General features: G+C 50.3%; 11 protein-coding genes across 11 annotated transcripts; 8 read left to right on the top strand and 3 right to left on the bottom strand.

Annotated features, from left to right (window-relative positions):
- Nucleotides 1-158: 158 nt before the first annotated feature.
- On the top strand, nucleotides 159-824 carry CI109_101771 (uncharacterized protein; the record flags this gene model as incomplete). Its single annotated transcript, XM_032002297.1, has 1 exon — nucleotides 159-824. The coding sequence occupies one exon, from the start codon at nucleotides 159-161 to the stop codon at nucleotides 822-824; it is 666 nt and encodes a 221-aa protein (XP_031863234.1).
- Nucleotides 825-863: 39 nt separating this feature from the next.
- On the bottom strand, nucleotides 864-2262 carry CI109_101770 (uncharacterized protein; the record flags this gene model as incomplete). The annotated part of the gene is made up of 5 exons (XM_032002298.1): nucleotides 864-1039; nucleotides 1096-1286; nucleotides 1346-1423; nucleotides 1480-1740; nucleotides 1829-2262. 5 exons carry the CDS (start codon nucleotides 2260-2262, stop codon nucleotides 864-866), a joined length of 1140 nt encoding a protein of 379 aa, XP_031863235.1.
- A 281-nt stretch (nucleotides 2263-2543) lies between these two features.
- On the bottom strand, nucleotides 2544-4079 carry CI109_101769 (uncharacterized protein; the record flags this gene model as incomplete). The annotated part of the gene is made up of 5 exons (XM_032002299.1): nucleotides 2544-3155; nucleotides 3215-3332; nucleotides 3392-3608; nucleotides 3684-3831; nucleotides 3900-4079. 5 exons carry the CDS (start codon nucleotides 4077-4079, stop codon nucleotides 2544-2546), a joined length of 1275 nt encoding a protein of 424 aa, XP_031863236.1.
- A 265-nt stretch (nucleotides 4080-4344) lies between these two features.
- Nucleotides 4345-7392, top strand: CI109_101768 (uncharacterized protein; the record flags this gene model as incomplete). The annotated part of the gene is made up of 13 exons (XM_065967042.1): nucleotides 4345-4544; nucleotides 4637-4698; nucleotides 4790-4993; nucleotides 5103-5265; nucleotides 5339-5433; nucleotides 5490-5630; nucleotides 5718-5944; nucleotides 6006-6389; nucleotides 6444-6549; nucleotides 6615-6673; nucleotides 6730-6808; nucleotides 6868-6953; nucleotides 7027-7392. 13 exons carry the CDS (start codon nucleotides 4345-4347, stop codon nucleotides 7390-7392), a joined length of 2172 nt encoding a protein of 723 aa, XP_065823114.1.
- Nucleotides 7393-8043: 651 nt separating this feature from the next.
- CI109_101767 (uncharacterized protein) lies at nucleotides 8044-9650 on the top strand (the record flags this gene model as incomplete). Its single annotated transcript, XM_032002301.1, has 5 exons — nucleotides 8044-8132; nucleotides 8233-8798; nucleotides 8885-8975; nucleotides 9031-9068; nucleotides 9121-9650. 5 exons carry the CDS (start codon nucleotides 8044-8046, stop codon nucleotides 9648-9650), a joined length of 1314 nt encoding a protein of 437 aa, XP_031863238.1.
- Nucleotides 9651-9874: 224 nt separating this feature from the next.
- Nucleotides 9875-12204, bottom strand: CI109_101766 (uncharacterized protein; the record flags this gene model as incomplete). Its single annotated transcript, XM_032002302.1, has 3 exons — nucleotides 9875-10255; nucleotides 10422-11889; nucleotides 11945-12204. 3 exons carry the CDS (start codon nucleotides 12202-12204, stop codon nucleotides 9875-9877), a joined length of 2109 nt encoding a protein of 702 aa, XP_031863239.1.
- Nucleotides 12205-12493: 289 nt separating this feature from the next.
- CI109_101765 (ATP-dependent RNA helicase DBP8) lies at nucleotides 12494-14752 on the top strand (the record flags this gene model as incomplete). The annotated part of the gene is made up of 6 exons (XM_032002303.1): nucleotides 12494-13067; nucleotides 13138-13261; nucleotides 13335-13548; nucleotides 13618-13808; nucleotides 13868-14567; nucleotides 14654-14752. 6 exons carry the CDS (start codon nucleotides 12494-12496, stop codon nucleotides 14750-14752), a joined length of 1902 nt encoding a protein of 633 aa, XP_031863240.1.
- Nucleotides 14753-14945: 193 nt separating this feature from the next.
- CI109_101764 (S-methyl-5'-thioadenosine phosphorylase) lies at nucleotides 14946-16642 on the top strand (the record flags this gene model as incomplete). Its single annotated transcript, XM_032002304.2, has 6 exons — nucleotides 14946-15201; nucleotides 15279-15336; nucleotides 15397-15842; nucleotides 16051-16162; nucleotides 16268-16487; nucleotides 16583-16642. The coding sequence occupies 6 exons, from the start codon at nucleotides 14946-14948 to the stop codon at nucleotides 16640-16642; spliced, it is 1152 nt and encodes a 383-aa protein (XP_031863241.2).
- Nucleotides 16643-16824: 182 nt separating this feature from the next.
- On the top strand, nucleotides 16825-20504 carry CI109_101763 (uncharacterized protein; the record flags this gene model as incomplete). Its single annotated transcript, XM_065967041.1, has 14 exons — nucleotides 16825-17193; nucleotides 17319-17685; nucleotides 17760-17844; nucleotides 17908-17992; nucleotides 18072-18168; nucleotides 18232-18331; nucleotides 18391-18503; nucleotides 18564-18736; nucleotides 18798-18942; nucleotides 19001-19283; nucleotides 19341-19486; nucleotides 19541-19770; nucleotides 19822-20185; nucleotides 20245-20504. The coding sequence occupies 14 exons, from the start codon at nucleotides 16825-16827 to the stop codon at nucleotides 20502-20504; spliced, it is 2817 nt and encodes a 938-aa protein (XP_065823113.1).
- Nucleotides 20505-21995: 1491 nt separating this feature from the next.
- CI109_101762 (alternative oxidase, mitochondrial) lies at nucleotides 21996-23490 on the top strand (the record flags this gene model as incomplete). Its single annotated transcript, XM_032002306.1, has 5 exons — nucleotides 21996-22269; nucleotides 22331-22416; nucleotides 22484-22845; nucleotides 22914-23324; nucleotides 23397-23490. The coding sequence occupies 5 exons, from the start codon at nucleotides 21996-21998 to the stop codon at nucleotides 23488-23490; spliced, it is 1227 nt and encodes a 408-aa protein (XP_031863243.1).
- A 550-nt stretch (nucleotides 23491-24040) lies between these two features.
- CI109_101761 (uncharacterized protein) lies at nucleotides 24041-25625 on the top strand (the record flags this gene model as incomplete). Its single annotated transcript, XM_032002307.1, has 7 exons — nucleotides 24041-24110; nucleotides 24167-24278; nucleotides 24429-24526; nucleotides 24654-24879; nucleotides 24992-25131; nucleotides 25216-25528; nucleotides 25601-25625. The coding sequence occupies 7 exons, from the start codon at nucleotides 24041-24043 to the stop codon at nucleotides 25623-25625; spliced, it is 984 nt and encodes a 327-aa protein (XP_031863244.1).
- Between the last annotated feature and the right edge of the window lie 71 nt (nucleotides 25626-25696).

Here is a 25696-nt window from a genome sequence, read left to right as displayed (position 1 = left end):
TAACGGAGATCACCGCCGCCGCCGAAGTCAACCGTATCCACATCCACGTGGCGACACACCGGTTCAATTCCTAGCAACTTTCTCCGGTGAGTGACCATATTTACGATTTCTCTTCTAAGTTACCTCTTGTCCTCTGACTCTAAGCTCACTCACCACCAATGCCACCTGCAAAATCGCACGATGTCCCTCCACCATCACATTGGCCCAACGAAGTTATCTACCTCGTCAAACCTCGACTATCTCCCTGGTTCCCACCATGTATAATCCCCTTGATCACAACAACAACGACCAAGACATTCGCCCCTCGGCCCGTCAAACATCCTGCACATGTTATGATCAAGCGAATAACACAAGGTTCACATCCTGCAAACGGTCAATCGGGCTTGTTCGCCAGTAAGAAGATCAGAGATGACGAGTTGATCATTCCCTATCTTGGTATTTTACACGTCACATACACTTCGGTCGATGCGGACGAAATACTGGAAGACGAACATTCCTCTAGCGATTACGATTTATCCTTACTTCGATTATCTGCATCAGATCTTCGGAATCCTTTCGGTACATGCGCGCCCTTATCTACAGAGAAAGCTCGACATATATCAATCGGTGTAGACGCTGCCAAGATGGGCAACGCAGCGAGGTTCGTCAATGATTATAGGGGTATTAATACCATCGGTCCAAATGCCGAGTTCAGAGTTGGCAATGGTGAAGGTGGAGAAGCAAGGATGGAGATCTGGAGTCTGAAGGGTAAAGGTGGGATAGGTAAAGGAGATGAGATATTGGTCAGTTATGGCAAAGGCTGGTGGGGTGCGAGGAAAGGCTAGGTCAAGAAAAAAAGCATAGGCTGCATAAAAGAGGGGAGTTCATGTCCACTCCCACCGCCAACCTCCTTTCAATCCTTCGATGACGGTATCTTCTTCGACCTCGGGCACAGCCCACTCCCCTCTTCCGCACCTCTGTCGTCGGATCTGGAACACCTCGCCGGGACAACTATCTAGCATAAGGCTGTACCTGGTCGTTGGCCCTTCCTCAATGGATGCTGTATACGACATGAGCTGCTCGTTCAACGCGCTCAATCGAGGCAGTACAACTCACAATACGGCTCTATCACTCCCACAGCTTTGTTGCCGAATAACCATCTCGCCCCGTCTAGAATTGGAATCCGTTTCTCCCTGTTCACCTTGCTCAATTTCGTTGCCTCTCCTTCAGCTGCGGCGGGTATGATTGGCAAGTCAGAGCTAGACGCAACATTCGGTTCTAGAATGACCAGTTGTATTGGAGCCTCGCTGTTCCTCCCGTCAGCTGGTTGCATTGCTTGCTTGTTCAAGCAACGACGGACACATACGCCGGATGCAAGGAGGAAAGATGGTCAACCATCGCTCGTGTAGCGGACAACACATCCAGATAATCTGATATAGTCGTCCTATGCACATATTATCAGCACTACCTACCTATTATGTGAAACAGGACGTAGCTCACCCAGATTTGAACCTCTTTCCAATTCTCGCCAATCTAGCGAGCTCAACTTCCCTCCGTTCCTCTTCGAGATCCAACTCTTCTTTCGGAGGTTCGTTCTCATCCACTTCTTCATCGTACATGAACAAAGCTGCTACGTCCCATAGTATCACCACGCTTGGTGTTTGAGATAGGAGGTGTGGTTCGTTCGAATGGGATTTGCGGTCGGTCGTTTCGGAAAGAAGGGTCAGCAGGAGCTTGAGATGAGCAGAAGTGGGACAATATCTACAGTAGCGTTACGTCACACCGATTAGCTTGAGCACAGTAGCAAGCCAAGATACACCCCAATTGGAGGATCCTCCCAAGGACATACCTCATGTCAACCCTTCGTAATCTCCTCAGAACCTCATAATCACCTCCATGTCCTCTCATCCAATCTTCGTCATCTTCTTCAACACTTTCTCCAAAGCTCGCCTTTGACCCTGTGATCACAAGTACCCTCCTTGGGGATCTGAACTGATCTTCCTCTTCCAAAGGGTCGCCATGTTGATGCTCCTTTTCTTTTCCTTTTCCTCGACCTTGAGCATGCAGTGAGTGATCCGTTCTTGGACTGCCATTGCCCTCATATGGTGGTAGATCTGCAAGTTTGAGATATGCCAATGCGATATGAAGAGGCGCCGTGGGCGGTAAAGGACCAACGAGGAATGAAGGTGATGGGATGGGTTGAGAAGGGCCTGCTTCAGAAGAGGAAGGCGGAAAGAGTGATGAGAGCGGGATCTGGATCGGCAATGGTCGAGAAGTAAGCATGATCGTCGACCTTAGAAACTGGACTTGAGTTAGAGAGTTGGGCAGAGTGATCGAACTAATGTTGGAAGAATGCCAGTAAAAGAGTAACGATGGAATTAGTGGTTGTCCTCCACCACACGTGAACGACGTTTACCCGGACGCGCCAAGTGGAGGATGTTCAGTCTTGACCTTTCCAGTATCTAATGCAGCACAAACAAAGCGATGAACCACAACTCGATGGCGAAAGATGTATGCTTTTGCCTATGTGCGTATGGTATGGACGGTGTGAGAACATATTTCAACTATTCAGATGCTTCCTCCGCTCCTACTCTCCAAGCTCTACTGACCCCTCCTCCGCATCTCAAGCACTCCCATCTATCCTCTCCGGAGCCAATCTCGTCTTTCTCGTTCTTCGAATTACCTTTCTTCCCCTCCCTTCCATTCCGCTTACTAGTCTCGATCCCTCTGTGCTTGTACAACTCCTCTCCGATACAATAATAACACCATTTACAACCGCCTTCACAGTCCGTTTGAGCGGGTACAAATATCCTACTTTCCTCTTTCACATCTCCCTCTCCATGACCAAACGACTCCTCGCCTAGACCTGATAACGGAGGGAGAGTAAGAGCGGTTCCTTGAGAGGTCGACGAGTCAAGCGGAACAGGAGTAGAGGTTATGCGGAGATGACATATTGGACAGGTGGCCTTTGGAAGACCTGCCAAGGGTCCTGTGTGAACTTTGTCACCACTTTTCAGTTGATCTGAGCTGGATGGAGATGGAGGAAGGAGGGGTATTGTGGTGTAGTCGATTGAGGTCGGCGGAGATAGTAGCGATTTGATGGGCGCCACCAGGGCGGACGGTGTTAGGAAAGCAGGCAAGGGCGGAAGGAGCGGCACGGAGAACATGAGAAATTCCTATCGGTCCGAGATGTTAGCAAATCAATTCTAGGGCATGTGTATCTCACTCTACTCACGGTGAATGCGCCCCAAACCAATTGACGGTTCATGAACTCGTAAGACACAAGCCTCGTCAAGTGCTTTTGAGACGGTACAAGGCGTAGACGCATTATCCGCATAAGTAGCGAAGGGTATCTACGATGTCATTGATAAGCCTTGCTCATCTCGTACAGCCTCCTGCGACAAGCACTCACCTCCCATCCCACAAGAACCAACCCCAACCGACGGCCTCCCAGACCCTCGAAGCAGCCTCCACTCTACCCATCACTCGCCATGCCTTCTTTCTCCAATCGTGATTCGGTAGATCAGGCCATTGTTGTGAAAATGCGTGTTTCCGTATCCTCTCCATCAGGTATGTGGGGAATATCGGTGGGTGCAAAAGCAGATAGAGGAGGAGTATGTTTCTCGATGCTACACAGCGGTTGAAATTGGACTAGTCAGCTATTGGTCTTCTCCAAGGCGATCTCCGAGTGTCAATCAGCTCACGAAGGCTGGAACGAGAAGAGGTAAGTTTGAGGTTTTGTAACCTTGCGCCCGGCGAGCTGAGGATGAGTGGATCCCATATCCCATATTTAAAGATCAGAAGCTTGATCACCAGCTCTACTTCGGGTTTCATGTCCATCGAAAAAGTCGACTGAAAGAGCACATGCGAAATCAGCTGACGTCAGTATAAATAGAAATATCCTTCCCTCAGCTGCTCACTTTGAAGTTGTCAAGTGATCGACCGACTTTCTCGCTCAACATCGATACCAGAGCAGAATCCAGTTCGTCAGCGTCGAGCTGGTTCACCCTCGGTGCGTGAGCTCGTGCTCGAGATCGAGCCCCGGAGGAGGACTCGGCTGGAGTTTCCCCAGGGTATGTAGTTTGAGTCGGGTCCCCCATCGTATGCGTCGAAGGCCGTTTTATTCGTTAGGAGCTGGATAGAATGAAGAAAAAGCGAAAGCAAATGATATTCATTGTCGTCTTCTGTTGATACTCGGAAAGTGATTTACCGGAACACGTGACTTACGTAATCAACATCTTTCACTGCACGTCACTGAATAGTCGACTGGAAAGCAATGAGTGGACATGAGTGCAATGATACATCAGAATATCAGTTGACAACGACACTTGACGTCGCTAACGGACAACGACGACTAATGACCCAATGACCCCACCTCACTCGCTAGTATTCCTAGCATTCCTCTCCCTCCTCGCCCTCACGCCGTCCCCAGCTCACGGGTTACGACTCTGGGCTTTCAAGGAGAAACGATTCAAGGACGAGGCGTTTATCAATGCGGGTAGTTTGGGGTTAGGGGACGTCAAGGGGAGAGTGATAGGTGTAGGGGACTGGAATGGTGATCAGAAGTACGTAGGCAGAGCTGTTCAGGGCCACTCACAGCTCCATAGCTGAGCTCAGTGCCGCTTGATGATTCGTGGAGAGCTAATTCCGAGATTAGATTAGATTTGTTTACACTGTCAGAGGATGGCAAGACTGTCCAAGTACAGCTCTGGAATAGAGGTATGTCGTGAAATCTTTTCCGCCAACGAAATCTATCAAATGACCGATGCTATCACCTGTGTTCGAGCTAACATTGAACAAAATCGGATAGACAAATTCCAATATATCCCCTCTCACACCCTCACCCTTTCGTCCAAAATCCTCAATGTTGTTCCAGGCGATTATAGTCATGATGGGAAGCTGGACTTGCTCGTCATGTATGAGGATGAAGCGGATGACGGGGGATGGTGGGGTAGTAAAGTGGATAAAGTTGCGATGGAGGTGTTTTTAGGTGGAGGCGAGAACGGGAATTTCCGTGAGTATTGTCGGACCGATCCTCTATTCCTGGTCTCCCGCAGCTTTGGGCGTCGTCAGGAATGCTCGCATTGAAGGTCATTGGCGCTCATCATTTGCTGCTTCGGTAGAAACTGGTCCATGGAAACTCCCCTCTTCCACACCGTCACAACCCTTCGTCTTCGATGCAGATGGATCATTGCGGCCCTCATTACTCGGCTACGACCCATCGGGCTCAACGACAGCCGAAGGTGTCCTCAGAGCCTGGAAGAACAATGGCACAGGGATCACTGTGTATGTTGCCTGTCCCGACTGGCACCATGCGAGAGTGAGACAAGGAAAGCTAATCGATCCCGGGGGGTACTAGGACGTCACCGCCATTACAGTCTCCGGAACAAGCTTGTGTTCTCGCAAATCCTCACAGCAGCGCTTTCATAGATATAGACGGCGACTGTCTTCCAGGTGAGCAGACGTGCATAATCGAGGCAGTGCAGTCTCGCTAATCCCACAGCCTGTAGATCTCGTCCTTCATTGTGCTCGATTGAAATCATCTCATCGGTCTATTCAGATATGGTCCAACCGTGGCGAGGCGGGATACGTCTTATCACGGACGTACGATCTTCCGAAACACAGCGGGATGATATCCTTTGCAGATATAAGTGGGTTTGCGTCCCCTTCAAGCTGTTCTCTGCCCTAGCTTCGTTGCGAGTGCGCTAAGCTTCGTTTGTTTCTTCGGGACATTGCAGATCGCGATGGCTCAATGGATATGATCTTCCCTATTTGTGCACAACATTCAACGTCCACAGGCATCGGTCACGAGTGTTCCATAAACATCGCCTACAATAAGCAGGCATCCGTATGCTCTACTGAGAGCTCACAGCGGAACAAAGATGGGACCTTGAAGTGTCGTGGGTGGGGAGATTTATGCGTGGCAGACGACGCATTCGATTTCAGTTTCGACACAGCGGATCCGGTGAGTCTCCCAAGTGTTAAATCTCTCTAATCCCCACCAAAAGTGCTAACGATTTGACTAGGACTTTGTTTCCATTCCTCTCGCGGGCCTTCTGCCCGTCGCGACAGGCAGCACAGCAGGTCTGCAACTCCATCTTCCCGGTTCTCCAAGTATCCCTTTCCCGCTCCGACCGGGAGATTTCGATGTGGATGGATTCCCGGATTTACTCATCATCCTAGCAAACTCAACGGCAGCTCCTCCTGCAGGTGGAGTCTTCGGTGCTAGTCGACGTGCGGGAACTCAAGTGAAGATTCTGAAGAATGTACCTTGTGGAAAAGGTGTGGCGGGGTGTGAAGCTGGAGGAAAAGGGATGAGAGGATTCAAGGTTGGGAGTGGGAAAGGGTGGGAAACGCTGGACTCAATCTGGGACGCAGAGGGAGCGAGCTGGATAGATCTGGATGACGATGTGAGTAGTGTACTCATTAGATAATGGTTGGACAAGCTGACAGGTGTTTTGCAGGGATCACTGGATATATTGGTGCAACGTACCGGGGAGCAATCAGGCGAACGAGTCACATTCGTCCAAAACAACTTTTACCATGATGCTTTCTTTCTAAAGGCGCAAGGTGAGCTGCCTCGTCTTTCAGTTCGATCGAGGGAAAATTGAAGCTGATGATGAACCGGCGCAAAGTGCTTAATGGCGCGTGCGAAGGAGATTGTCAGCCAGCAACGGGAGGGAAATCTTACAGTGTAAGCCTTAATCTGCTCAGCAGGACACAAAGCTGACACGTAAACGTAATTCCTAGCCTCTTGGGGTCAGCTACTCTGGAGCGACATACAAGTTTACAGTGCTTGATACTCTCGGTCGAAGAGTAGCTCAACAAGGTTTGTCGGAGAGACCGGCAATCGGATCTGCACAGGAGCTAACGATAGTTCCTCTGCAGTCGCGCAATTACCTCAAACAGGCTATCACGCGCTGCATACGCCATACGCCTTTTTTGGTCTCGGTCGGACAAACAACTATATTGAGGTGAGTCACTCCAAGCAGACGTATGAGACATGTGCCGATACTGAACCCTTGGTGTGTCCCAAACAACAAACAGAAACTGTTTATCGGGGCATCACTTTCACCTCCTAATCACGCAACATATCTCGAATCTCTCATCCCAAACTCTCAAGTGATCATCAATCCACCCTATCCGGCCTCCTCAACTCCATTGGACGATTCCCCTGGAGAACACACCGAACCTGAAGGGGACAATGCGTCACCTGTCAAAGCCCGTTCCTTGGAATGGAAGTCGCAGCTGTATCTGAAACCTGGCGACTGGGTACCTTGGGTCGGTGCGGCCGTGTTGGGCACGGTGCTCCTGCTTGGTGCTGTGGTGGTGGGATTGAATGAGAAGGAGAAGAAGGAGGATGAAAAGGAACGGAGAAGGGCGTTACATGCTATCAATTTCCAAGCTTTGTAAGATGTACAGTATATATGCATGTCGGATACTACTGGTACCAGCGTTACGGTAACAGTTTGTCCGAGACAGTCTAAAGCCCTGAAGATGAAACACGGGTACAGTGACGAACGGACAGACGCGTGAGGAATGAAATGTAAATGTTGCAATGGACGCGATGCATGCCGTGACGCATTCCACTTGAGCACGAGGAACAGAGATGGAAGCATGCACACCGTTATGCATCTCCCCTCCGCCACCGTGTCCAATGTTCAAGTAATCGTACCTTTCCAACGTTGATTCATTTCCGTCGTCGTCTTCCTCGTCGTTGCGTTTCATCACTCCTCCTTCCATTACCCCTTTGTGTTTACAACGCTTTGACCATTCACCAAACGTTGACGTTTCATCAACAATTGGTATACTGTCGACAAACAGCGTGAGGTTGATCCAAACGTTGTTAGAACTTACCTTTGTTCCCCATCTTTCTTGTAAGTCCCCCTTCTTTTCACTTTATTCAGATCGACAATAATCACTGATCTATACTATCGTCTATAGCTTTGGGTTGATCCCTACCATTTAGCTTGGCTGTTCACTCAACTTATCACGCTCTTTACTTTTCCTCAACACAAATCTCGAAACACCTCCTTCTCACACTACCACTTCCTTTCTACAACGATGCGAGTCGCTCAGCTGTGCTTTGTGCTTGCTTCCGTTCTGGGGTCGGTCTCGGCGCATATCGCCCTATGGGACGAAGGGATGTACGGGTGAGTGTGAAGTTATCTGATCAGCTCTGTTGCGCACGCCACTTGATACAGTGCTACTGGGCATGAGCCAAAGCTGATGTACCTCACCTCTGTGACTTAGATGGGACCCAAACGACCCTAACCAATCCGAACCTGTTCTCCCACTTATGAACCTCCCTTTCTCCCAATGGTGGTTTCACGGATATATCAACAAACCTCCTCAGGATGGCAAGTTCATGACTCTTCCTTCTGGTGGGACTTATCATGGTCAAGTCGCATGTAACAAAGCTCTCACTACATACGGCCAAAACGATTATCAACAAACTGGTCTTTACGCCTGTGACGGTGATGGACCTTCAGGTGGAATCGGCGCTATGCACACTAGCGATCAATGGGAATCGCCCAACCCGACAGACGTGAAAGGCTGTGGAATCGCAATCGCCTACGAGAGCGATGTGACAAAGATCAAACCCGAAGATTTTACAGTCATCACAGTCAACTATACTTGTCCATGGTTCAAGCATGTCGATTTCCAAATCCCGGATGATCTACCACCCTGTCCAGAGGGAGGTTGTCATTGTATGTGGGGTTGGGTACATGCTGCCGACGCAGGAAGCGAACAAATGTACTTCAATGGATACAGATGCAATGTCTCGGGAGCAACGGGGACAACTCCGATTCCGCAGGGTGAGTAGACTGACTTCTTCCACCACCCTCCCTTTGTCCACTCTCTTATCACTTGCTGACATTGATTCCCGTCCTCCCGCTCATAGCCAAAACCGCAAACAAATGCCACTACCCCGAAGACAAGACCAACTGTACGGTCGGAGCTAAACAGCCTCATTACTGGTATCAGACCGAGGGGTGAGTCGTCGTGACACCGCCAAGGAAACGTAGCGCTGACGGAACTCGCTCGCAGCAACAACAATCCGCAAGGCACCTATGACCCACCTTTCTGTGAGTCGCAGTATGCACATGACCAGACCATCGGCTGACTCTCTCTTCTCAGACAACGGCGACTACGGGTTCATAAACGGTGCTCAGACCGATCTCTTTGCGGCTCTAGGAGGTGTGACAGAGAGCAGCAGTGCGAGCAGCGTGGCGGCATCAACCGCTGCCCCTGCTCCAACTGTCACTGCTTCCTCTACGACCACTACTTCAATTCCTGCGGACACGGCGACTTCCAGCGCTACGACAGGGACCGCAACGACTTTGCAGACTTCCTCGTCGTCATCGTCCTCCTCTTCGCCCTCTTCCTCTTCCTCCACCACCGCCTCGACCCAGGCAGCTACTACAACCTCCACAACTTCCACTTCACCCTCCCCTACGCCCAACACATCAACCACTCCCACCTCCACCAACACGAGTACAGCTGTTGTCACTCCCGTCGCAGTGTCTGACGTCAAGACTTGTTCTCGACGTAAACGATCCTTGTCGCAGCTTCTTGACTCGCCAGAAGCCGTCAGACGTCATCGTCTTCGGAACGAGAAGAGGCGGGAGAGGATGAGACGAAGACAGCTGGAGCAGGGTGGGATGTGATGAGCTGATCTAGCAGCAGCGGTGATGTCGGAGCGACTTCTGTGAAGTGGGCTTTGGTGTAGTGGCAATTGGAGACCTTCTAGTAGACCTAGTGGTTTGGACATTGGTTTTGTGGACATGCAATTGATTTGCACCGGCGAACTCTGACGTTGAGGGGTGTCCAAACGACTCGATACGACATGACATGACATGATGATACAAACGAGCCTGCTAAACAGCTCCTTTCAAGCACCCACTGACCCCATCGCTTTCTTCAATCTCATCCTCAACATATCATCCCTACTTTGTCCCGTTGCAGTACTACTTCCATTCCCTACACTTGCTGAAAAAGCACTTTTGACCGTATTATCAGGGATCATCGTCGTCTTTTCTTTCCCTTCCAACGAACTTCTCCCTTCTACCTGTGTGTGTGTGTTCGATATCGCCGGAGCAGGTTTTGATTTCAATGGTGAAGAGGCTAAAGCCTCAGGTTGAGGTTTGGGAGCGTTCACGCCTGATCCAGGTTCAGATGGGGGGATGATGAGTGGTGGATCGTCGGTAGGTTTGAGTCGACGGATGGTCTCGATGCATATCGCTCTTCGTTGCCATCGTCTACGTCGGGTGAACTGCGAAAAAAAGCAGAAACAGGTCATGATCAGTCGTTGAGCTTTTCCCAATAACCCCATCCTCGTTCAAGCTATTCTGTGTGATTCCTTGTGACCGTTGCTAAAATCCTCACTCTTTTCTTCTCTCTCACACACAAACATCTTGCCTAATCGACACACCACTCACCTTGCCCAATCCACCCCTCGGTCCCATATTCTCCCACTTATTGTCCCCATACACCCATCCATCCCCATCAGTCACATCGTCCTTCTCCGCAATGATTTCCGTCGGAGCAGCACCGACACCCGTCGCGCCGGTAGCCTGGTTCAGCTCGTCCAAATGCGCATCCTCACTTGCTTGACTACCCGTTCTACCGCGTTGCCATTCCCCACTCTTCTTGACTGGCGAACCTGCCGACGCAGCTGAGATGGAAGTAGATGCCGAAGTTGCTGCGCTGACCGTACGCGCTTTGAGACGTTCGAGACCCTTTGTGAATGCTTGTTCGGCGATGGATTGCGCTCTCACTCCTGCTCCCATACCGAGATTGGGCGATTGACTAGGGTTGTGTTGATCTTCCAGAGGCAAAGTACTTCGAGGTGGAGATGACCCGACTACCGAATTCGTGGAGATGAAAGACGATGGACGAGCAGAAGTAGAAGGGTGTACTGAGAACCCTGAATCTCCTTCACCTCCTTCGGCGGTGGAGACGGTAGGTGAAGGAGGCAGAGCCGCTGTAGCAGTGTTACCGAGTCCCGGTCCAGCTCGAACGATCGACCAATCATCATCCAACCACTTCCATGTGGCTGTCCTCATAATCCTCGCATACCGATCCTTCATGGTCGCTGTCGGAATCACGATTGACACCGGTGCTGGGAGACTGAATGCTTGAGGCGGGGAAACAGGTAAGAGATGTGAATCACACCAACTAGGTCGTTCTTGCGGGAGTAAGGCGGAGGTCCAATCCAGACCCATCCACCATCTTTGATTCTCGTGAATCTCGAATCGGAAATAAATAGGATTATCCACCTTGTCTACTCCACCTTCTGCGTCTGATCTGTCATCGTCATCCGTGACCAGTGCCGATCCTGATGGAGGAGGTTGCGATTGTGACATTTTAGGTCGGAAAGCAAAAGCCAATGAAGGTCGTCGCGAAGCCGTCCATTTGGATTTCAACCATCCCCAAAGGGAGAAATGTAAGCTGAATCGATAAGACGTTTCGGGGGGCGAACCAAAGGTGAACAAGAACGCCAATGCCAAGAGCCGCCTGGCGAGCAACGATTTGGAAAGGAGATTGAGGAAATGTGCAAGTGGAGGTGAGGGGAAGAGAAGGATGATACTCCCTATCAAGGCGAGTAATGTTCGGAAACCGATGAAATGCCCAAGGACAAGCCATGTCCCCCAGAGTACTACTAGACCACGAACAAGACGGATTACACCGAGTTGGCTGAAACGGTTGTATATTGATAGAGTGGTGGGGAAGGGAGAAGGAGGGAGTAAAGCGTAGATTGCATTGAGGTCGGCGAGAGTTCGAAGTAGGGATTCGGGTGTAGATGGATCAGTCGGAGTGTTTCGAGGTGGTTCCTTCGTACTAGACTTGAGACGAAGTTTCGATAGTGGTAATAGAGGAAGAAACAGCAGTGGTGGTAATAGCCATCTATAGATAAAGGTTAACATCATCATCTCATCACCAGATCTGGCTAGTTACTTACCGGAAAGCGGGACCCGAACCGAGACACACCGCCCACCATACACCTACAACCAGCCAGCTCTCTACTCTTCTCCCATTCTTCCAAGCCAACACCTCCAACGCACTCTTGAAGTAAGCGATGGGACGTGCGAAGAGGATCAATAGTCGTAGATAGGGGGTGGGAAGGGAAGCGACCAGGTCGTGTGATTGGAGTAATTGGGCACCGTGCGGATCGGGGGTTGGTTGACCACCACCCGTCGTCGTCGGTACTGTCGGAGCCATCGTTTGGATTTCTCAGACCAACGGGGGCATTGTATGCTTTATCAGTTGGATGTCTACCAAGAGCAGATGTAAGTAAGAGGAAAGAAGACGACGTGATTTACAACACACGTACGGTCTGCGTCACCGTCATCATAATCCGGGCTTCATTGCCATGTGGAGACCCCACACTTCAGCACACTGCTAAAGATTTTTGAGACCGACCTCAAAGAGTTTGTTTTCGTTCACACTCACCTTTTACATCCATACTCTATCGTCGTATCTCTACTTTAACTCGTCGGCCACACGCAATATGAGCAACAACACGAAGAGAGCGATCTCCAAACCACCACGCAAGAGTTCGCCTCCCGCCACCTCGGGCGAGTCAACGGGAAGTGGGCTCATGCTCGATCAGAACGAGATTATGAAGGCAATGTTGGCGGCGCAGAAAGGCAAACAGAGACAGTCAGAATCTGACTCGGACGAAGACGAGGACGAGGATTCAGGCAGTGAAAGCGGTTCAGATGCGGGATCACAAAGCGAGGCATCTTCAAGTACCAGCCTCCAGCAAAAACTTCCCAAGCGGGCTAGATCATCCTCGGTCGACGAAAACGTTGACGAGGACGAGGAGAAGGACGACACAGCTGTCCCTCCCCAGACCACAGCCTCATCATCACGCGTGACTCTTCCCTCCCGAACTCAGCAATCAACGAATGGAAAGCCCAAATCCGAAACCCTCTCCGTCTTTTCTGCCAATCCCAAACCATCTCCGGAGACAACGTTTGCCACTCTTGGTCTTTCTCAACCCCTGATCAGCGCTTTGGGCTCTATCAATATTCGTAGCCCAACGGAAATCCAGTCGGCTTGTATAGGTCCCATCTTGTCTGGTGAGCTAACTAACGTAGCTGAAAGGTAGACGCAAGTCGCAGTCAGCTGATGGGATCATTCTCGTTATAGGCAGAGATTGTATCGGAGGTGCGAAGACGGGTAGTGGTAAAACAATGGCGTTCGCTTTGCCGATAGTAGAGAGGATCGCTAGAGATCCATTTGGAGTGTGGGCTGTAGTACTTACACCCACAAGGTGAGTCAGCTCTTCGTCTGCGACACCCCGAAATGGGCGGCAGTACACCAGCTGATCGCCTTTTGGTCACTAGAGAGCTCGCCTATCAGCTCACAGAACAATTCCTCGTTGTTGGGAAACCACTAGGATTGAAGACCGTCACCATCGTCGGTGGGATGGATATGATGTCTCAGGCGAGAGAACTGGACTCGCGTCCTCATATCATCGTCGCTACGCCTGGTCGTCTCTGTGATCTGTTAAGAAGTGATGGGACGGCTGGCGGAAAATTGGGACGGGTCAGAACTCTGGTGAGTCACTCCCTCTTGCTCTTATCGTTTCGAATACGACGTCCAAACTGATCACGTTTGTTCTTGCAGGTTCTTGATGAAGCGGATCGACTACTTACACCTACTTTTGCGCCTGAACTCGCCTACCTGTTCTCGCAAATACCGCCAAAGAGACAGACTTGCCTCTTCACTGCTACAGTCAGTGATGCGATCATGGAGCTAGCGAACAAGGAGCCAGCGCCGGGAAAGGAGAAGCCGTTTGTCTACCGTGTGGAATCAGAGTAAGCTCTCCCAACTATGCGTTAGACGTATTCGTGGCATAATCTGACATTTGGAACAGCTCATTAACCGTCGCCAAATTGAAGCAGAAGTATCTGTTCATCCCTAGTCAGATCAGAGATCCGTATCTTTTGTATATTCTACAAAACCCGCTGGACGATATAGACATTGCCCTGCGAACCGACCACAAGAAGGAGCAGCAACGGAAAGAGCGAGAACTGGCTGCAGCCCGACCGAAGAAGAAGGGGAGGAAGCACCAAAAACATCAACAGGCCGACGACAAGGAGGATGAAGAGGATAAGACGCCGAACATCCCAAGCACGATCATCTTCACACAACGATGTGCTACCGCCCATTTACTCCATCTCATCCTCAATACTCTAGAAATCCCATCTGTGCCCCTTCACTCCCATCTCACTCAACCACAACGGCTTCTGTCGTTAGCCCGATTCAGAGCGAGAGAAGTGCCTGTGTTGGTGACTACCGACGTCGGATCAAGAGGTCTCGATATTCCAGAAGTGGCCCTGGTAATCAACTGGGATTGCCCTCGTCGTTCGGACGATTATGTCCATCGAGTGGGAAGAACGGCCCGTGCCGGCAGGGGTGGTGTTGCGGTGACTATCATAACGGAGAGGGATGTGGAATTGGTCAAGATGATAGAGGACGAAGTGAAGATTAAGTTGGAAGAGCTGGAACTGCCAGAGGAGAAAGTGCTGGAAGGTCTGAATACTGTTTCAGTTGCGAGAAGAATGGCAACCATGGTGAGTGTGGCTTTGTAGTCCAGGACGGAAGCATTGTCCTCGCTGTTCACATGGAAAGAAGAGCTGATCCATGGCCTATCACTTAGGAAATGCACGATTCCGGCTTTGGAGAGAGACAGGCTACCAACAAGGCCAAACAGATCAAGAGGATGAAGCGGGATGCGGTAGCTGCCGGTGGGGCGTGATGAAGGGGGATACGGTTGCACGGAACAGTGGACGGGTAGCACCACTGCTGCTTTCGGGATCCGGAGATAGGTGGAGTCGAGATACATTATTGCCTATATATAATCACTCGTTCCACCTACAACATGTATAACTGTGTAATGCGGTTCCTGATATCCGCGATGGCTATTGCTCCATCGTTGACAGTGTTGAATCATGAACGTGTGTGAGATCACACACCCGTCTGTCGTTATCGCCGTCGGCGTCGTGATCGTTTTGGTGATTGACCGCCGCGAGACCGAATCTGAGTTGAATCACGACATCAAAATCTCACTTTTCAACTTTTTCTACTTGAATCTGTTCATGTCAATCATTCGTTCGATTTCACGTATCTCGTCCCCTATAACCACTTTCAGAAGAGTCATATCGATAGGATATCACAAGATGGCTGCTTTGGACGCAAACGAGACTGGTACGTGTGCTATAGATCAAGCTGAAGCTCGAGCTATGTCTTAAGAGATCAAGTTGACGTTGTGTTTTGATGAACAGTGCTGGTCGGTTGTATCGGTGGTAGTGGTCTCTACCACCTCGACAACTTGACCTTTGTGTGGGTATCACTTTGCCATCCATCTTTTAGAGTACAAGGCTGATGTTTTCTGTTGATTAGCAAAAAGCTCGAGGTCACTACACCTTGGGGCAAACCTTCCTCCCCTATCACGATCTCTTCCCTTCCTTCTGGAGCTTTGATCGCTTTTATCTCACGACACGGTGCCGACCACAGTATCTCCCCTTCCGAAGTACCCGCCCGAGCCAACATCGCCGCTTTGAAACATATCGGTGTTCAAGCTATCATCGCTTTCTCAGCGGTCGGTTCTCTTCGAGAGGAGATCGCCCCGGGACATTTCGTCATCCCCGACCAAATTATCGACAGGACGAAAGGGATTAGGGAAGATACTTTCTTCAGAGGAGAAGGATTGGTCGCTCATGCGATGTTTGGTGAACCGTTCAGCGTCAAGTTGAACGAGTTTGTAGCACCAAAGGTGGAGAAGATCTTGAAAGAGGCAGAGGGTGAAGTCAAGTTGCACACTGGAAAGACTGTCGTCTGTATGGAAGGTGAGTGGGATCACCTCTTGGTCGACTTCTCGCTCGGGAGGCGTTACTGTTGTCACGGAGGAAGGAGGAGAATCACAGAAAAGGGAGGATGACGGACAAGGGCTAGGATTTAATGAATCCGAGGGTACTGGAGGTCTCAGCTGGTCCTCGAATTTGATGGTTACACTCTCGCCAAATCATCACAATGCTAACTCACTCTCGCCCTCAGGCCCCGCATTCTCGACCCGTGCCGAATCTCTCATGTACCGACAATGGGGTGGAGACATCATCAACATGTCTGTCATCCCCGAGGGTAAACTTGCCCGAGAGGCTGAGCTTGAGTGAGTTGGCGTTTCCTCCATCAAGTACCACACAGAACAGCACTATGTTGTTTCTAGCGTGTCATCTGTGAGGGTTTGTCCGTCATATGCTGACCAATACCCCAGCTACACCCTCATCTGCACTTCTACCGACTACGACGCTTGGCGAACCGGAGAAGCTCCCGTCACCGTCGAAGAGGTCGTCAAGACCCTCCACACCAACGCCGGTAACGCTCGAGCCGTCGCTGCTGGTATCTTGCAAGATGTTCACGATGTTGTTGCGGAGGGTAAGCTGTTGACCGACATCAAGGGAAGCATGCAGTGGTCATGTGTTACCAAGAAGGAGGTGAGTGTTACAGATGTTCCTCTCTGGGTACAGCTTCAGCCCAGCAGCCTACTTGCCCGGTCAAGATTAGTATACTAACAAGGTTTGATCTGCAGCACCAACCCAAGGCATCCAGGGAGAGACTCGCCTACATCTTGCCTTACTACAAGGATTAGAGAGTTAGAATACAGTTATCGAATCTGAAGCGGGTCTGTATATGGTAGAAATAGATAATCTCTGGTCATGCACTTCCTTGATTTCTCTTCTCTTGTCTGCCCTTGACGCGCAGTGATCGATATGCACGTGCTGTCCACAGGACGTGCGCTTGATGCATGCTTGAGCGTCAATACTGGTCTGCATGGTGAAAAGCAGAAGTGGACATATTCAGCCGAAATCCAAAGTGGAGGTTGGTGGATTGGATTTGTTGACAACAACGAATACCTCCTCCTTCTTCCCTACTCCTTCCTCCTCACATCCCTTCATTTCCTCGTACTGCTCAAATTTAACGAAATGGCGCACCGGTACCAATAGAACCATACCCCACGATATAGCACCGCGGGCCAATATGAGCGACTCCACCCCCATTCTCGAGGTGGAAGATGTTCCTCCTACTATCCTCACTTCGAGGACGTTTGCAGGTATATTACCTTCGACGAAACACCGTAATGTAGCTTGGAACGAAGATGGACAATGTCTGTTCATAACTCGTAGAGGAGTCACTATCGTGGTGAGTCGTTGTTGTGCATCTCTTCCGCTTTTATCTTCGTCCAAGCATGCTCTATACTCTATCACTTCCTTCGGTATCGCGCTTCTGCACGCTACAATGCTGATTGACGAGATGTTGATTGGTAGACACCCCACATTGCCACTACCCTCCCTCCTCCTCTGACTCTAGTGAAACCAAACCACACTCGAGATGATAACAGTGCCAATCCTAACGAGACGAGACGAAATGCCCCTTCTGGTGCTGGTGCAGGTGCTGGTGGTGAACAAGCAAGAGAATCAGATGATGATATAATGGATATCGATCCAGAAAGCAAGGCTGATGCAGGTCCCAGCGGGAGTGGGAGTGGGAGTGGATCGAAAAATGCATTAAATGGTAAAGTGAGGAGGAGAATACGAAGACCGAAGGATGGGGAAGTCAAGTGGTGGAGTACGGGAATTGAGGTGGATAGGGATGGCAAGAGGGAGGAGGCATATGGATGGACCGACATAGGAGGTGAGTCGAGGGGACATTGGACTGCAACTCTGAGTAGGCACGGAGCTGACACATGGTTGACATCCTCAACTTAGAGGAAAGCACGGCACTTCTGAGCGAGAAGGAAGTCACGACAAGGCAAGCTATTTGGTCTGCTTCAGGCTTGAGCGACTTAGGAGGGTGAGTCACGTAATCTCCGTCAACCTTAGTAGAGAAGTGAAGCTGACAATTGAAGCGCTTTAGTTGTTTACTGGTGGTCCTGAGTAGTGTCCTGCAAGTCTCTGTGTATGCTCCGAGAAACGACCCTTACTCTAAGCAATGGGATGAGGTGAGTTTGACCAGAGTTCGAAACAAAAGTACATGTCACCCCTTCTATGCTGATTAGACTCTACGTTGTATGGTCACAGATCGCAGATTTGACACTTCTGACGAAAGACTTGCTCGCTCCTGAACGAACATCGAATGGACTGGACGAAAGAGGCATGATGGAAATGAGGACGACGTGTGAGCAGCTTAGTTCTAGCTTGGAGCTTTGTCTGTCCGAAGCTGACTCTACTCCGCGCGCAGGTATGCAATGGTCAGAGCATATCCATAGCAAACAGATGACAGGCGTCGACGGCAGTTTATTAGCTCTCGCTAATAGAGCAGGACAGATAGCGTTCTGGAGGTGAGCTTATCCTCTTGCAATAGATCGGAAGAACTGCGTAACGCTGAACGAGCGCATAGTTACGGTGCGGACAAACGGTTTCGAAGGGTGTCAGTCGCAGATCTTCGCGTAACCGGTCATTGGATCACAGATATGGCATGGTCGACATGGCGAGAGGTTGACGAGGGAAGGTGTAAGTCAGGCACACCGATATTGTGTCGACACGGGCTGCTTGCTGATTGCTGTCGCACAGTTGAAAGTCATCTCGCATTGTGCATTTCGGATGGCTCAACGAGAGTGGTACTGGTTCGACGGAGTACGCAAAAGGGCGAAGCGGGGTTGCCAGCATGGACGATAGAAATTGATCCGCCTGTCGTCCTTGATCGTGGAGACAAGCGTGCCATCAGCAGCATTAGCTGGCTCAACGTCAGTGCAATCTTCGTTCGTTGGTGAATACAACCGAGCTGACGGGTACTTCCACGAACAGGATGTCCTGATTTGGACAAAGCCTGGTTCGGTACATCTACTGGCGGGCAACGACAGCGCTGCAGTATCTTGGCGCGGTCTGTGGACTATCAGATTGGAACGGGTGGGGAATTGGGCCAGCGCCAATGCGCTCGGACCCTGTATTGGTGAGTCAGCAGCGTTGTCCTTTGCTCGGAAACCTTTCAGCTAAACGGGCGTGTGTAGGCTTGCACTTGCTCAACCCCGATACACTGCTCGTCGTCTTGAGTTCTCTCACTGCTCACCTGATTACATCCTTCTCGACTTCCCCCTCACTCGCTCCACAAGTGGACTCTTTGCGACCAGCTATAGCGATGCGGGATGCTTTCCTTGAGCACATACATACGGCTCCGAGTATGCGGTCCAAGTGGAAGACAGCACCAATCTTCGATCCGGAGGGTTGGACGGCACATACTTCTGGTTGGGCAAGTGTTGGAACATGGGGCAGTGTGGCCTCTTGGCTGACAGAGTAGGTCACTGCCTATCATCCGACTGACCCGAGGAACTGATCCCGATTGTATCGTAGATCTGTCAACTTCCACAACTTGGATAGCTCAGCGGAGGGAAACCGATCCGTGAACCTGGTCATGTCGAATCTAGGCAATGCTGGACCTGCTCCGTCAACGTCTGTGCTTGACGCATTAGCAGAGGTGGTATCGAATCCATCAACGGGTTAGCTTTTCTTATAGCGACTTTTTGCGAGGGAAGCTGATTCAAGTGTCACAGTTTTGCATTCTTCACCGGGCCGGGTACTCATGCCTTATCTACTGCATATTACTTGCAGTGCTGATCCGGAATCCTACGCTACGCGACTACTGGAGATTGTCAACGACGGTTTAGATCGCGTGGTGACTCTTGACGACGCAGATAGCTACGCCCAGCTATCATCCGGTCTATGGGCTCAACCGTTACTGGACAGTCTGCGACTGAGACTTGTGCTCGCGATATGGGGATCGGTGAGATTCACACGTCTGAATCGCTGATAAAAGCTAACTCGAATGGCACAGAAAACCTTGATCTCAAAAACCAAGGACTTCCAAATTGCCATTGAGCGGATAACGAGTGTCATCTACGGCCACCTAATTGTTGCACTCCTACAATGGGCGGCAACAATATCGAAACCGTCCTCCACAAGCTCCATTGGGTCAATAGACAGACAATTCCTACAACTCTTGGTGAAAAACGCTACTGAAATGGTCTCGTCGGAGGGTGTATCGACGAAAATCCAGCCGTCCGTCGAAGAATTGTCGTCAACGCTCAGCATAGGAGGCGAATCGAGTGACGGAATCAATTCTACAGGCGACGAGAGATGTCCTGCTTGTGGGACAGCTGTCGACTCAAGTGGGAAGTGCGAGAAAGGTCATGTTTGGTGTGAGTGTTGAAGTGTGACTCGAATGAGGACTGCGCTTGTTCTGACTATCAACTCGCAGCTCGATGTTCGATCACACGACTACTCATCACACATCCTCATTACCGAGTATGCTCCATATGTCCCGCCATATCATTGCTACCACAAAGACATGGTACAGCGCCAATACCAGTTGACAAAGAAGGACGAGATCACGATTGGCAGAGGTTCTCGATGGAAGGGCATGTGGGGGCAGAAGGGGAGGATTGGATTGTTCAACAGACTTTAGAGGGGGCTGTGGTATGTGTCGTATGTGGGGGACGGTGGATGCGAGCGGTGTGAGATATGTCAGCTTTTGTATATGCACAACATCATGAGTCTGTGTTGTCAAGTGGACACAGAAGGCTACAGTGAGCAATGCAAAGCAAAGCAAAGTCAATTCCTATAGGTGACAAACGGTGTACGATCTGGTCGGCCGTATGTTCCGCGGTCACGCCGGGAACATGGACGTGAATCGAGGTAGCAATCCGATGATCGCAGCTGAAGACTGAACATGCCAAGTCAAGAAGATGTACCATCCGACTCGATCGAAGCGACTGCGCCCGAGAAACGGAGTATCTGTTCCATTCCAGTTGTCCAGATTGGTAACAAGGGTTGAACAGTCGCAGCCACTTGTTCCTGCAGCCGCAGCATGCAGAAGCGAGGGAAAGGAAGAGCAATGGGCGACGTTTGGTATGTTGGTTATTCACTCCGGATCCCGTATCAATGGTATTTTGATTCACCGAGACGAGGTCTGATCTCAGGCACCAAACCTGATATTCCAGTTGATCGACAAGAGCTGAAAGGCGTTTTCTCCGTTCCTTCCCGACTGCCTGTGAGTTGCGAATACTAATCTAGAGTGCGATCTCGGTGAGATAGGCGTAGTAGCCCACGAGTAAGGTGAGTACGTTGCTTGGTATGTTGTATTCATACTACCATCTCTATCCCTCTCTCTCCATCGCCGATTGGATCATTACGATCCGTAAACGTGCATACATACATTGGGTGTCATCTCATCAACAAACTTGCCGCGGCACGAAGTTTACGTCTATTCTCTCCTGAATACCAAAGGAGGGGGAGGGGAGGAACCAAATAAACCACCTCGTGCGCGCGCTGTTCCGAGTTTCGTCGGGTGGAGGCGGACCACTTCACAAATACATTTGGTATCATTGGTCCGTGATACTGTACATATTAGGACTGTGACTCGTGCACAAACACTGAGTTCGGGATTGGTCGCATGATCTTCTGTCTACTGTTTATTACAAGGAGAATTTTGTGTTCAGGTGTATCGGCCCGACTCCAAATACAGTACTCGTGCACTGGTATGTACGACGACGAACGGACAGACAACGAGGTTGTTCTGCCGCGCGCTATTTCCTCTTAGCCGTCCGCCGTCCGGACAGATGGATAGACGGACGGAGTAAATGCCTTTGCTTTCTCGAGCTGATGCAAACGGATGATGTCGGAAGTCGTTGTTCATCATTTGGTTTGGGACAAAGGGCATCGTCTCAGTGCCTATGGCGTAAGTTATTCTACGAATTGATCTGAGATCCAATGTTTTTGGCACGGACAAAGGGACCGGCTGTCTTGGCTATATAAGAAGAAGAGCGGCAAGATGAAGAAAATGTTTACGAGTACTACATCCTCCTTCGACTCAACAACAATCGATCACACCTAGATCCTCTAAACATCTGTAGCCTTCATCACATTGGTCTAACCATCACATTGGTCTAACCATCACACTACCCACCACACCAAAGTACAACCTCCAACTATCCACACACACACACAACCATGTCCGCCTTAGTACTAAGACAAGGCGCTTTAGCCCGCTCGACCCTCCTCTCCCGCCCGATAGTCGGAACAGCCTCTCTGCTCACTCGAGGGGTAGCAGGTCCGTCCCGACGAGCATTCTCGCTCTCTGCTCGAGCGCGAATCCAAGCGGACAAACCTAAACAAGCTAGTCTTGCATTGCAAGATGGCGTGAGACAGAGAGAAGAGAGGAGTGAGAACGCTGGTCAGGTCGTAGGCGAGCCAGGAAAAGGTGTAGAAGGTCCTCACTACCAAGGTGAGTCAGTCGGTGTGGATCGAGCTCGAAGACGATGGCTGATGGCAAGATCGTGCGATAGACCAAATACCGATGGCGGAAAACGTCCTCACAGACACCAACATTACCGGCGCTTGGACCATGATGAACCCTATCTACACGGAAGCCGTGAGTGTCCCTCTTGTTTGGCGAGGCAAGTCATGACACGCAGAATCTGATATCTACTCGTGCATAGGAACTCGACACTGTCCAAGTGGTCGGTCGACCTCCTATCACAGTAGCTGACAAGGCCGCCCATGGAACTGTCAAATTCCTTAGAAAATGCTTCGACTTCCTCACGCGTTACAAGGCCGTCGAGATCCCCCAATCGGTCTTACAACAGAACCCTATCCCCATCGCTGAACTTCGAGCAAAGGGACAATTGTTGTCTGATCAGAAATGGTTGTTCAGATTCATCTTGTTGGAATCAATCGCGGGTGTGCCCGGTATGGTAGGAGGGACGTTGAGACATTTGAGAAGTATGAGGTTGTTGAGAAGAGATGGTGGCTGGATCCATTCCTTATTGGAAGAAGCAGAGAACGAGAGGATGCACTTGCTGTGAGTTGACTCATCCACAGAACCGGTGACAGGCGATCATGAGCTGATTTGACATCGTTGTTTTTCAGCACTTTCATGACGATGGCTCAACCTTCCATCATCACCAGAGGACTCGTCCTTGCGGCTCAAGGTGTATTCTACAACGCCTTCTTCCTCACCTACCTCTTCTCACCTAAGAGTGCTCACCGATTCGTCGGTGCTCTCGAAGAAGAGGCCGTCCGAACCTATACCCACTGTATCGAGGACATGGAAGCTGGTTTGATCCCCGAATGGAAGGATCACCCCGCACCAAGGATCGCCATCGATTATTGGAGATTACCTTCCGACTCGAAATTGATCGATGTCATTCGTGCGGTCAGAGCGGACGAAGCCACCCATCGATTCGTGAACCATTCTTTGGCCAACTTGGACCAGAAGAAGGATTTCAACCCCTTCGCGTTGGTAGAGGCAAACGCAGAGACACGTGGTGCCAAGTGGGGGTGAGTGCGAGGTGTCTCCCTCCCTCGCAAAGGTTGAAAAGCAGATGCTAATTGCGTTCGTTATCACTGCAGATTCACTCGTGAAGAGTCGGCCAACTTTGCCAAAGAGCAACAACAGAAGCTCATCCAAGCGGCTCAAGATCAATCTCCCGCTCATCAACAATAATCTAATACCCAATTTGTCATCTCATTCGTTCGTGTTATAGCATAGGATTGTCAAGGATTTTGTTTCGCTGGTCGTGTTATATAGTGCAATATATAGTGGTTTGCTGTCTAACTGTGTATGTATGTATACATATCCACTCTGATCCATTTATAGCTCGTACAGACAGTGACTACCTCGATCTTTGTTGTTCACCGTGCGCGACGGTAATTTTCAGGAACGCGAGTTTACCGGAGTCATAGAATAGACGTCACTGGTACATCTAAAGTTGAGATGGTTGAGCGGAGCAGCGCAAGCGTCTTTTGGCTCAAGACATCGAAACACTTAATCCAGTGCCGACATCTTGTATCTTGCCAAACGATAGATGATTAGATCTATCAGAGTCCTTCGACACTTCGCGACCCACCGACCATATCGAGCTCCACTCATCACTGCAATAGCAATAGCTCACAGGTATGTCCTTTAGATCGATCTTGCACTTGATCGTGTGCAGAGATCACAATGTGCGTGAACCTTGACGACGGTATTGACTCTCAGCTTCGTTCCCAGGACCATGTCAACCTCGACACAAACTATCGACCATCTGACACTTGGTGGTGTCCAAGTCCCACCTATGGCCATTGGTGAGTCCCACATCACAGTGTGACTGAGAACGATCGACTGATGCTTCTTTCTGCAGGAACATGGTCATGGGGAGACAGTACGTGGGGATACAAGCCTGAAGATTTCGAGGATGTTAAAGCTGCTTGGCAAACTTCCGTCAAAGCCGGTCTGACATTCTACGATACCGCGTAAGTATCTGTCCACCCTGTCCCCCGCCTTCCCTCAACCACCTTCCATCCTGCGATACCACACGAATCACATCAGAAGAGCGGTGAACACATTGTCGGTTCGCTGTGTGGAATTGTTGCTGATTGATCATCCATTTTCACCCACCGTAGCGAAGTTTATGGAAATGGCGAGTCGGAACGTATCATTGGGAGATTGATCAAAGGGACTTCAGCAGAGGACAAGGAAAAGTTGTACATCGCCACAAAGTGTGAGTCCGGTCCTCCGTTCTATCGTGTCGCGTGGTGTGGATGCGATGTCTAGGCCAGCCGATATCCCGACCTGTCCGACCACTAGAGGGCTCATGCTGACAACGTTATACCCGATCGTTCAATTAGTCCTCCCCTTCCCGCTACCTGGCAGTCTGTTTCTCTTCAACCCTCCTGTCGTACAACGTCTCCGTGCGTCTTTGGCCCGACTAGGACTCGACTCTGTACCACTGTATCAGGTCCATTCGTCCAACTCTATCGTATCGCACGAGAAGATTGCAGCTGGTCTGGCGGAATGTGTCAAGCTTGGTTTGGCAAAAGCGGTGGGAGTGTCCAACTTTAGCAAAGAGGAACTGTGAGTGGCGCGTTTGTGTTCCACTTAACGTTACATTCCCCATCGAAACATCGATACACTCGCCATGAGTATGTATACTGATGGCGAAACCTGCCTCTACCGTTATCGATAGGATCGCGTTCTCCGATTCGCTCGAGAAACACGGTGTGAAACTCGCTTCGAACCAGATCGAGTTCAACCTCCTTCGTCAAGGACCTGATAAGAATGGTTTGCTGGAAGAGATGAGAAAGAGAGATATCGCTTGTCTTGCCTGTGAGTGCACCAGCCGTACTATCTTCAAATCTATCGTATTTGAGTTGAGCGCTTTGAGCTGATATTTTCCTCGCCGTTGGACAGACTCTCCACTGGCAATGGGTCGATTGACCGGTAAATATAGCGCCTCTAACCCTATCCCCTCCGGTCGACGATTCAGCTCCCAGTACACATGGGACCAACTCGATCCCCTCTTGGCGGAAATGAAGACCCTGGCAGACAAATACGACGTCACTCAAGCTGCTATCGCGTTGAATTGGGTCATGTGTAAAGGTGCTATCCCACTGGGAGGAGCGAGGAATGCGAAACAGGCAGAACAGAATGCTAGAGCGAAAGAGTTTAGGTTGACATCGGACGAAGTGGAGCTTTTGTCTTCGAAAGGATTTGATGGGAAGACGTGAGTGAACACCTGAACATCAGAACAATATGGATACACGAGAGGAGCTGACCAATCTTCAACTGGCTTTAGGAACTGGTTGTGGCAGAGAGGATAAGCATTGATGGATAAGAAGTCGTATTGAGTGACTTTGTATGTTTTAGGTTTTGCTTGCCTTGCGATCTATGC

Source organism: Kwoniella shandongensis, chromosome 3 (assembly GCF_008629635.2).
Source record: "Kwoniella shandongensis chromosome 3, complete sequence".
Taxonomy (NCBI): domain Eukaryota; kingdom Fungi; phylum Basidiomycota; class Tremellomycetes; order Tremellales; family Cryptococcaceae; genus Kwoniella; species Kwoniella shandongensis.
Note: the sequence above shows the minus strand (reverse complement) of the source record. Positions and strands in the feature narration are given on the sequence as shown.